The sequence below is a fragment of the Giraffa tippelskirchi genome, chromosome 3 (genome assembly GCF_054371585.1).
Source record: "Giraffa tippelskirchi isolate mGirTip1 chromosome 3, T2T-mGirTip1v1.2.pri, whole genome shotgun sequence".
In the NCBI taxonomy this organism is placed as follows: Eukaryota; Metazoa; Chordata; class Mammalia; order Artiodactyla; family Giraffidae; genus Giraffa; species Giraffa tippelskirchi.
The window spans coordinates 51,181,161-51,191,933 of NC_137277.1; the positions used below are offsets into that span (position 1 = coordinate 51,181,161).

At 62.9% G+C, this 10,773-nt stretch overlaps 1 protein-coding gene across 1 annotated transcript; it reads left to right on the plus strand.

Annotated features, from left to right (window-relative positions):
• The first annotated feature begins 872 nt into the window (after positions 1 to 872).
• Positions 873 to 10,284, plus strand: TBX2 (T-box transcription factor 2). Its single transcript, XM_081585011.1, has 7 exons — positions 873 to 1,408; positions 2,541 to 2,808; positions 3,800 to 3,946; positions 5,171 to 5,247; positions 5,354 to 5,517; positions 5,933 to 6,567; positions 8,857 to 10,284. The coding sequence occupies exons 1-7, from the start codon at positions 1,014 to 1,016 to the stop codon at positions 9,310 to 9,312; spliced, it is 2,142 nt and encodes a 713-aa protein (XP_081441137.1). The 5' UTR covers positions 873 to 1,013; the 3' UTR covers positions 9,313 to 10,284.
• Positions 10,285 to 10,773: the final 489 nt, after the last annotated feature.

Here is a 10,773-nt window from a genome sequence, read left to right on the forward strand (position 1 = left end):
GGGGGTCCCCGCGTTCCCCGAGTGAAAGGCCGCGTCCCCCTCCCGCCCACGCCGGCCCCACCAGGGCTCTGCCACCGCCGCACTCACCGGCTCCCGCCACCTGGGTTCCTCTCCGGGACCTCGGCAGCCGGCGCCTCCCGCCTCGCCCGCCCGCCGGCCTCTCCTTCCAGCACCCGCTGCCTCCCTCCGGAGTGGAGGGGCCCGGGCGGCGCCGCGGCCGGGAGCGGGGTCGGAGGCCAAGCCGGAGGCGCGGGCCGGGGCAGCGGGGCCGCCGGGCGTGGGAGAAGGAGGGCGCCCCCTCTCCTCGCGGGGCCGTGTCAATGCTTTGCACTTGGGGCGGCTTACGGCTGGGGGTCCTTCCCCGCGGGCCCTGGCACCCGGGCGCCCCCCGCCTCAGGCCCTTTCGGCGGGTCGGGTCGGCCCGCCGAGCCTTCCCGTCCGGGCGCAGGCGGCCGTGGGCGCGGGCGGCGGGGTGGGGGCCGGGGCAGGGGGAGGGGTCTCGGGGCCCGCTGGCCCGTCATTGGTTAATATTTTATTCTGTTGACATGTTTTCTTACTGCTGAGGCTTCCGACACCTTCTCCCCGGGCCCCCCCCCTCCCGCTCAGAGCTTGGCCTGAGCTGTCAAAACCCCGCCCCCGGAGACCCACAATTGGTCCAAAAAGCGTAAAATCAGCAATCAAGGGGGGCCTGGCTCGTTAGCGCAGGGGATCCGAGCAGGGCAGGACATGTGAGATAGTCACAGTTTTCCAGAGATCACGACAAGATCTAACCAGTCGCGCGTGGTCCCCGGCGCCGGAGCAGCCCAGCCCAGCCCAGCCCCGCGCAGAGCCCCCGCCGCCCCCGCGCCCAGCGCCGCACGTCCCTCGCCGTGCGCCGGACGGGGAACCGGGAGGAGCCGCCACCGCGCTTGCCACCCGGGTCGCCCTTCCTCCGTGCGCGCCGCCGCCCGGGCCGGGGGTCCGAGCCGCGCGCCCCCGGCCCCGGCCCCCGGGCGCCTGGGCCGGATGTCCCGATGAGAGAGCCGGCGCTGGCGGCCAGCGCCATGGCTTACCACCCGTTCCACGCGCCACGGCCGGCCGACTTCCCCATGTCCGCCTTCCTGGCGGCGGCGCAGCCCTCCTTCTTCCCGGCTCTCGCGCTGCCGCCTGGCGCTCTGGCCAAGCCGCTGCCCGACCCGGGCTTGGCGGGGGCGGCGGCGGCGGCGGCCGCGGCGGCGGCGGCGGCCGAGGCGGGGCTGCACGTCTCGGCACTCGGCCCGCATCCGCCCGCCGCTCATCTGCGCTCGCTTAAGAGCCTGGAGCCCGAGGACGAGGTGGAGGACGACCCCAAGGTGACGCTGGAGGCCAAGGAGCTGTGGGACCAGTTCCACAAGCTGGGCACTGAGATGGTCATCACCAAGTCCGGGAGGTAGGGCGGCCGGCTGGCCAGAGGGCGCGTGGGTGGGCGGAGGGGGACCCGACAGCACCGACCAGCGCCGAGCCCGCCGCTCGCGGCTCCCAGCTCCCGGCTCCGGCCCCCGAGCCACGCACAGACGATCAAGTTGACTTTTCTCATTTGGCACCGAACGAATTTTTTTTTTTAACCGAAGCATCGAAGTCTCCCAAATGAAAACGAAAACGTGCTCCTGCAGAATAGACCCCCAGCGCTCCGAGTCCCAAAGCCGAGGAGGCCCCGCGGCTCGGACCTGGAGGGTCTCAGCGGTCTCGGCCGCAACTCCTCAGCCCCGAGACCCCTCCTGCTTCGGAGGCGAGTCTGACTCGGTGCTCCGCGAAGATGCGGCGTCTCCCGCGCTCTCCTCCGATCCCGGAGCCCGGAATGAGACTCTCACCCCCGCTAGGCCCAGCCTGGCCCTCCGGTTCCCGCCGGTCGCGGCCGTTCTCCGCGGCGAGCCCCGAGCCGGCCCAGCCGCAGCCTGACCTGGCCTGTGAGCCTTGTCCGGGCCGAGGAGCCAGGAGCTCCGGAGGCACACGGCTCCCTAGGCCCTGAAGCCGGAAGAAAAGCTACAATCGCCAACCGCTCAAGCCTTTGGCTCGGACGCGGAGAATCCAGGCCTCAGGCTCACTCACCCTCTTCGCCCGAACTTCAGGGTCAGGGCCCTTGTTCCACTGCTGTAACCCAGTTCCTTCCCCAAACAAACATCCGAATGTATTTCTGAGAGCTTCGGCCCTAAGTGGATATATTCCCACGAACGAATTTCAGCGAGGTTCATCAGAAGCGGGTATATTTGTAAAGGCCCTGGATCTCTTTTTTGGAGCTCGGCTTTCATCTCAGATGAGGGAGAAAAAAGGGGTCACTAGATCTGAGCGTAGGGCTGAGGGCAAGCCTTATAACAGGAGAGGGTCTTGACAGGCAGAAATGAGATCTCCTAGGAATAACCACCACAGGTGGAATGGAATCTCCCAGACTTTCCTAAGAGGGCAGAGCACGGACAACAGAGGAATATGGGTGGCAAAGCTCCAGGCAGTGGCGTGCGTAGGGGAAGAGGGGTCTTTGAGATCCAGTGGGTTGCCTGACCTCTCCCTCTTTCCCTTTCTCGCAGGAGGATGTTTCCTCCCTTCAAGGTGCGAGTCAGTGGCCTGGACAAGAAGGCCAAATACATCCTGCTGATGGACATTGTGGCCGCTGATGACTGCCGGTATAAATTCCATAACTCGCGCTGGATGGTGGCAGGCAAGGCCGACCCTGAGATGCCCAAACGGATGTACATCCACCCGGACAGCCCGGCCACGGGGGAGCAGTGGATGGCCAAGCCGGTGGCCTTCCACAAGCTGAAGCTAACCAACAACATCTCTGACAAGCACGGCTTTGTGAGTGCAGGCCAGTGTGCCGATGGGGGCCAAAGACTGTGCACCCAGCACTGCAGTGGGTGGTGGTGAGGAGAGGAGACCCCAGGACTCCCCAGAGGGGAGTGCTCGCAGAACCCCCCCCCCCAGTCCCCTGCCCAGATCACTGCCCTGCGGCCTTTGCCGGCTGGGCCCGGGCACAAAGGCTCTGCTCTGCAAACCTGGGGAATGTTGGGGTTCACGGCCACTAAGCTCCAGGCTACCCACAATCTCACTTTCCAAACTCTCAAAATCTCAGGCCTTCCAAACTCCCTTCCGGAGTCCAGCAGGAGGCAGGTGCAGCTGGGACGGGTTGTGAAGCCGCTGGTCTTTGGGGTCTGAGCTTGGAAGACTGGCCCAGGACCTCAGCTGGTTCTCACCCTTCCCCAAGACCCGAGTTCCATCCCTATCCCCAAACAAGGAGATTTAAAAGTTCAAACAACTCCCCTTCATACCTTTCCCTCCTCCCTCAGGCAGATGCCTGACCTGGGAGAAGGGAATTTGGGGTTCTCACCGTTTCTGCCTGAGCCAGGGCCCCAGTGAATAGGAGGGGGGAGTTCATGGGGCTAAAGAGACTACCCCATCCGGAGGTAGGGCAGGTCGGTGAGGGCACAAAGGTTCCAGTCTTCTCTCCCCGGGTTTACTAGGGGCTTAGCCGTGAACAGGAAGAGAAGTTAAGAGTGGAATGGTGGCGGGTTCTATTTTGTTTTATTTCGGTTTTCAGCTGGAGTAATTTTTTTTAATGGAAAGAGAAACTGTGATAAAGAAAATCGAGAGGGGAAAAAAAAGAAAAATTAATATGGGGAGATAAGGAGCAGAGAAGACAGGAGAAAAGGGTGGAAGGTTTGGGGGTGAGATGGGCAAGGCAGAACGGTGAGAGAGACTGAGAAAAATGGAAAGAGGTCCGGTCCCCAGAGAATAGAAAGGCTCGAGAGACGGGCTGGGGGCTGTCGGCTGACCCTTGCCCTCTCTGCAGACCATCCTGAACTCCATGCACAAGTACCAACCGCGCTTCCACATCGTGCGAGCCAACGACATCCTGAAGCTGCCCTACAGCACGTTCCGCACCTACGTGTTCCCCGAGACCGACTTCATCGCGGTCACTGCCTACCAGAACGACAAGGTGCGCGGGGCGGCGGAGGGGCCAGTCCCGGTACCGATGCCCTCCCACTCGGGCGGCCTCCGACCCTCCACTCACACCCGCCCGCGGCCCCCTGCACGCCGCCCCCCCGCACCCTCACGATCGACTCCCGGGCCCCCTAGTCTCGCATTTGTAAGCGCAGCACCCAGCGAACCCCCCGGGCTCTCTCGCAGGCCCGCGACACGTACGCACAGGCTCCCAGGGGCGCGCGACCAGCTGGGCGCTCGTTGGGGTGGGGATGTTTACTTAGTAATTAGCAGAGACTCCGGGCCCGCGCTGACATTTTTACATTTTATTCGTTTATTTCTTGGCTCAGAGATGGGAATTTAAATGAAAAGAGGGCGCCTGAGGCAATCTGCCCAGGCTTACCCGGGGCCTAGTTTTCCCTCTCCTGGGGGAGCCAGAGGGGGGAACAGGTGACAGCCACCACCCCTCCCGCCCCCCGCCCCCCCCCGGGTCAGTTCAGGCCCGGGACCCCTTGGGATGTGCTTGGAGACTTTTCTTTCAAGGGAAAGGGCTTTTCCTGGCTGCTATCTTTCTACACCCTCTCTGTAGAGGGCAAGGCAACCCCCCTGCTAAAACCCATGTCCGTGTGCACCACTCTGGGATGAAGGACAGTGTCTGAGTCTCCTGCCGGCCGTATATTTTTTCTTTTATTTATTTATTTTTCTGTCATTGTGAACCGATATGTCCTGGGCCGGTATTTGCGTGTACCATTTGGAGTGCCTTGAATCCGTGTGGAGGCGTGTGAATTCGTTTGATTCCCTGGGCACTTGTTTTACCTGTGTGTACTTGCGTGTGCACGCACCCGTGCGTGTGGTTGTCTACATGTGTGTCTGCTGACCTGGGTGTGCTCTGCTGTCTGTGTGCTTCTCAAGTGCCGGGTTCCCTTAACTCGAATGGCCGGGTGGGCCTGCATGCTCGCTTGGACAGATTTCCACTCGGGGTGCACAGCTTTGGGCTTGTGTGTGCAAGTCGAGGGATTATACCTCGAATGTAGTTTTTGGAGGTCGCTTTCGTCGAGGTCCGCCCGCCGACCTCACCTTGCCTTGTGGCTTGGAGCGGCCCATCCCAGGTGGGCGGGTACCCAGGGTAACCTCCCCGGGGGCTCTCCTGTGGGGCGGGCAGCCTCTGACCTCCAAGTGCCCCGGGCCAGGCTAGAAGAGCCCACAGCCTGATCTGGCGCCGCCCCCTCGGTCCCCACAGATCACGCAGCTTAAGATCGACAACAACCCGTTTGCCAAGGGCTTCCGGGACACCGGAAACGGCCGGAGGGAAAAAAGGTGAGGGTGCGCGGGGCGGACTGCAGGCGGGTGCCTGGGGAAACAGGACGTAGAGGGGGCCAGAGGGTGAGGTGCGCTCAGACCCGCTCCCTCGGCTCATCCCCAGGAAGCAGCTGACGCTGCCGTCGTTGCGCTTGTACGAGGAGCACTGCAAGCCGGAGCGCGACGGCGCGGAGTCGGACGCCTCGTCTTGCGACCCTCCCCCTGCGAGGGAACCGCCACCCTCTCCAGGGACGGCGCCCAGTCCCCTGCGCCTGCACCGGACTAGAGGTGCGGGTCGGGCCGGGATGAGAAGGGGAGGGTGTCCCCCAGGCGCCGGGTTGGCCGGGTGCTCAGCATCTGGCTAACTGAAGGCCTGGGGGGGAGCGTCAGCGGTGAGTCTCGGAAGGGCCTCTACCCCAGGCCTCCCCTGAGTGCGGTCCCGGGTGGCCCTCGACCCTTCTGGGCTCTGAGCTAGGGCCGTGGCACTGCGTGACTCTGCGGCAGCAACGCCTCCTCTACCGGGTTCACTTTCCTCCCCCTGTAAACAAGCGATCTTGGGTGGGGTGACCCCTACTGCCCCGAGCTTCCAGGAGTTCCTCCGACGTGGCTTCCCCGAGAGCAGGCTTTTGCACGTCTCTCCGGCTCGGGCTTCACGCCTGTTTGTCCCCGAGCCGGTAACGCCGCGCATCCTCTCTCCCCACAGCCGAGGAGAAGTCGTGCGCCGCGGACAGTGACCCGGAGCCCGAGAGGCTGGGCGAGGAGCGCGCGGGGCCGGCTCTAGGCCGCAGCCCCGCCCTGGACAGCAGCAGCCCCCCTCGCTTGACCGAACCCGATCGCGCCAGGGAGCGGCGCAGCCCCGAGAGGGGCAAGGAGCCGCCCGAGAGCGGCGGGGACGGCCCGTTCGGCCTGCGGAGCCTAGAGAAGGAGCGCGCCGAGGCCCGGCGGAAGGACGAGGGGCGCAAGGAGGCGGGCGAGGGCAAGGAGCCCGGCCTGGCGCCGCTGGTGGTGCAGACGGACAGCGCGTCCCCGCTGGGCGCCGGACACCTGCCCGGCCTGGCCTTCTCCGGCCACCTGCACGGGCAGCAGTTCTTCGGGCCGCTGGGGGCTGGCCAGCCGCTCTTCCTGCACCCAGGACAGTTTGCCATGGGGCCCGGAGCCTTCTCCGCCATGGGCATGGGCCACCTACTAGCCTCGGTGGCCGGCGGCGGCGGCGGTGGAGGCGGCGGGCCGGGGACCGCCACCGGGCTGGACGCGGGCGGGCTGGGTCCCGCGGCCAGTGCGGCCAGCACCGCCGGGCCCTTCCCATTCCACCTCTCCCAGCACATGCTGGCATCTCAGGTAAGGCCTGTGAGCTGGCAGCAGCATGAGGAAGGGAGGGGAATCCGAGGCGGGCAGAGGAGGAAGGCATAGGGCCTGAGGTCGCTCTGGGTTTCCAGCCGGCAAGGACTCCCTCCTGGGGAGATCCGGTGGACCCTCTGAACCATACCTGGCTTCTGGGAGACCAGGACCAGGTCCAGGATTTGGCCAGGAGATTGCTTCTGACTCCTGTGTGACCTTGGGCAAGTCCCTGACCCTCTCTGGGCCTATTTCCTCCCCTCTAACCCCAGAATAGACTGGGACCCATTAGACTCTTTCTGCCCTGACAGACTGGGGCTGCCTCCAGCTTTTATAAGTCCACTTGCCTGGCCTGCCTCAGGACATTTTTCTTGGGAATGGAGACCCCTGGCTCACTGTCCGTCCCCGAAAGGCTAAAGTGACTGGACAAAAAAAGTGGGAGAATTTGCAGTGTGTTCTGGATAACTGACCACCAAATTGACCCACCTCCCAGATGTTTCAGGCTCCTTTCAGACCCTCAGGAAGCGACCTGCCAAAGGACGGGCCTTTTCCTTCTCCCACACTGAGTCTCCCAACTCCCTCAGCCACATATCTCAGTCCTCCAGGCCCAAGTCGAAATTCTGAGCTCCCAGGGGAGAGCTTATGAAACTGTGGGCAGCAACAAAATAAGAAGATCTGAAGCGGAGAGTGGCCTCTTTGGTTGCTTTGGTGGAATATTCCTTGTAGAAAGATTTGGAATCTCTACATTCATTTTCTTCCCCCTGAGGTTTCTGGCAAATTGAACCCTTAAGATCTTATCTTAAGGGAAGGAAAATAGGAGTTTAGGTCTGAGAAGGCTCCTTTGGTTCAGAAGCAAATATTTTTTAAGTGGGGGAAGGGATTCTGAAATGAGTTTTAAATAGAGCTCAGCGTCTGGGGTGTGTGGAGTGAGCGTTGGAGGCACTGGCATCACATAACTGGGGCTCTGAGCTGGTAAGGAAGCCTCCAGAAAGTGGAGTTCAGAGCCTGGAGGTTTAATCTGCCTGGAGGTTGAGTCTGTGGATATGTGAACGCCTCCTCCCCAGACAAATTCTGGTGATGAGCATGGGCAATGCTGAGGTCACAGGGAAGGCAGGGCTTCTAGACACAGCCTGGTTAACAGGTGCAAGGCCAGGGCAAGGGCACTCAGCACTCAGGAGACATCACTAGGTGTACTGCTAGTGGTTAACTTCTTGAGGCAGGGCCGCTCCCCTATGGTCATCGTACTGTACGTGCTAAGTCGCTTCAGTCTCTATGCGACCCTGTGAACTGTAGCCAGTCAGGCTCCTCTGTCCATGGGGATTCTCCAGGCAAGAATACTGGAGTGGGTGGCCATGCCCTCCTCCAGGGGATCTTCCTATGGCCATCAGAAAGAGACAAAACCTTGGAGATCTGAAGCCTCTCTCCTTCCTCTGAGATGCCAGGTCTGCATGCTCAGTAGGGCTTGACCTTCTCAGGAAGGGTATTTTCTCATCCCTGACTAAGCTACTTCTCTCTTCCTTCTCCCTGCCTGAGCCAGGCCTGAGGCTCCCTGGAAGCCCAGCTCAGTCAGCTCCTGCCCTCCTCCCCATATACCCACGTACTCCGTGGAGGGAACCATGATCTCAAAGGTCAGATAATCCAAAAGTTGGGCCGCAGGCGGTGTTTTATGCAGGGTTTCCCAGCTACTGGGCTTTGCGCAGGCAAAGACTCTGCATTCCTTCTTCAGCTGCCACTAGGGTGCCGCTGGGAGTTCTTTGCATTCAGGCCAGTTTATGAACGGACTGCCATCTGGAGCCCTCTCCTGGCCCAGGCAGGAGACCCCTGAGCAGGTGGGCAGAGAGAAGGAGAGTTTACAAAGCTCCTCCTGTCCTATGCGTCCCCAGCAAAGGGCACCTGTGGATAGAAAGGCAGGGCAGGACACTGTTCGAAGCGAGCGGCGCCTCCCTGCCAACACAGCCAAAGTTACCTGCCGGCCACCTGGCCCCCGGCCAGCCCTGTTTCTTCCCCCAGGGCCCTTTGCTAGTTCAGCTGCCTGTAATACCTGGCACAGAGCTTGGTAGGGCCCGCTCCCAATCATAACCTTAAGTGGGCTCCCCTCTAGTCGGGTTTGGACATAGGCATAGCGGCTCATGCCTACCTGCGCTGCTGGGGATTAAGGTTATGTGAGCGCTGGTCTTCCTGAACAGAGGAGGGCAAGGATTCTCAGTTGTCGCAGCGCCACCAACATGCAGATCACCCCCAGGAACGCCCCAGGCGGGATGCCTAACCCTTGTCTTGTTTTGTTTCTTGCAGGGAATCCCCATGCCCACTTTCGGAGGCCTCTTCCCCTATCCCTACACCTACATGGCGGCCGCTGCGGCGGCGGCCTCGGCTCTGCCAGCCACCAGCGCTGCGGCTGCAGCCGCGGCCGCCGCCGGCTCCCTGTCCCGGAGCCCCTTTCTGGGCAGTGCCCGGCCCCGCCTGCGCTTCAGCCCCTACCAGATCCCGGTCTCCATCCCACCGAGCGCTAGCCTCCTCACCACCGGGCTGGCGGCGGAGGGCTCCAAGGCTGCAGGCGGCGGCAACAGCCGGGAGCCCAGCCCGCTGCCGGAGCTGGCCCTCCGCAAAGTGGGGGCCCCAGCCCGCGTGGCCCTGTCTCCCGGCGGCGCGGCCAAAGAGGCGGCCAGTGAACTGCAGAGCATTCAGAGACTGGTGAGTGGGCTGGAGAGCCAGCGAGCCCTCTCCCCGGGCAGGGAGTCGCCCAAGTGAGGGGGCCTGCCCTGCTGCGCCGCCGCCGCCGCCGCCACCGCGCAGGCCTCCTGGGTTGCCTCCCCTGCTGCTTGGGACTTGTACTGCACAGAATGGGTATTTATTTAAATAAAGGAGAGAAAGCGGGCTGCAGCCGGAATGAAACCCTAATCGGCCAGCCGGGACCTGGGACACTTCCCTGGGCCTCACAAGGAATCCGGAACACAGTGGAACACAGTCGCTTTGGGGCCACTGGATTTGGTCCAGGTCTACTCCGGTGTCAAGGTGTCATCGGCGGGGCCTCTCTGGGTTCCTCCAGCGCTGTGGAGGAGGCCTCGTCCCCGACTCAGCCAGGGGCTGACTGTCTGGGGAGCCAGTAGGTGCAGGGGTCAGGGGAGGAAGCCCCCTAGTCTGGAGCCCCGGACCGCTGTAGAATATGGGGTGAGGGGAGCTGAGGTCAGTGAAGACGAAGTCAGTGTAGACTTGAGCTGAGAGGGGCCTGTTCCTTTAGTCCTTCCACTTCTTCTCCCGACAGGCGCCCCTCCCACCCCTGGGTCAGCGGAGGGAGTGGCATTTCTGCCTTGAGTCCCCAGGGGGCGGGAAAAAAAAAGATATTTATGAAATAAATGGTAATTTGTGTAAATAAGCTTTAAGATTCCCAGAATATGCAAATTGGTATTAATTTATTCAAAGGTGTACATTGCTGTGTACAGAATATTTAGAGATTAACTCATAGCCTATAATTTTTTTCCTTTTACATGAGCATCTATATTGTACAGGGCTGGGGGGTGGGGAGGAGGTCCTTGGCTGCGGGAGAGGGACCCCGACCCCCGGAGAAGCTCCCACCCCGTCAGCCCCCTCGGCCCCTGCGCCGGGGCGTTTTTTGCTCGCCCGGCCCGCGGGCTCCACCTCAGGTTTTCACTTTTCGCTCCGGAACGAGACGAAAACGACAAAAACTCGAGAAAACAATAAAAGGCTGCAATGCGAAGTGAACGGCGCAGTGGGCTCTGTGGGCCGCGCGGGGCAAGGGGGCGCCGCGAGCGCGTCAGGCGGGACCGGAGGCGGGGACGGAGGGGCGGGCGCCCGGGGCTCGCGGCGGCGGCGGCTCCCCCGGGGGCGGCTGGGCGGCGAGCGGAGCCGCGAGGCCGGGCGGCGCCGGCGCAGGCTGCGGGCGGGCGGGGAGGCGCCGCGCCGCCGCGAGCCCCCCGCGCGCGTCCAGCGCCGCCACCCCCGGGCCGGGGGCCGGGCTCCCCCTGCTGGCCGCTCTCCGCCGTCCGCCGCTCCGCGCCTGGCCTCCCGGCTCCCGGCCTGGGGCGCGCGCCACCGTGGAATTACACCTCCTTTCGGAGCCTCTGGCTGGGTGGGGCTGACAAGACGGGTGCTTTCCGCTCCCTCTCTCCCTCCGGAGGAGGGGTTTGGCCATGGTCCCCCTAATACCGCGAACCTAGAATCCTTCTCCATCCCTCTGTCTCCTGAACCTCA

Bases quoted from the DNA above. Each gene is read 5' to 3' on its own strand.
- TBX2 (XM_081585011.1), top strand. From the start codon at position 1,014: ATGAGAGAGCCGGCGCTGGCGGCCAGCGCCATGGCTTACCACCCGTTC. The intron at 3,947-5,170 runs GTGCGCGGGGCG...CGGTCCCCACAG, and splicing joins CTGCCTACCAGAACGACAAG to ATCACGCAGCTTAAGATCGA. The intron at 5,248-5,353 runs GTGAGGGTGCGC...GCTCATCCCCAG, and splicing joins AACGGCCGGAGGGAAAAAAG to GAAGCAGCTGACGCTGCCGT.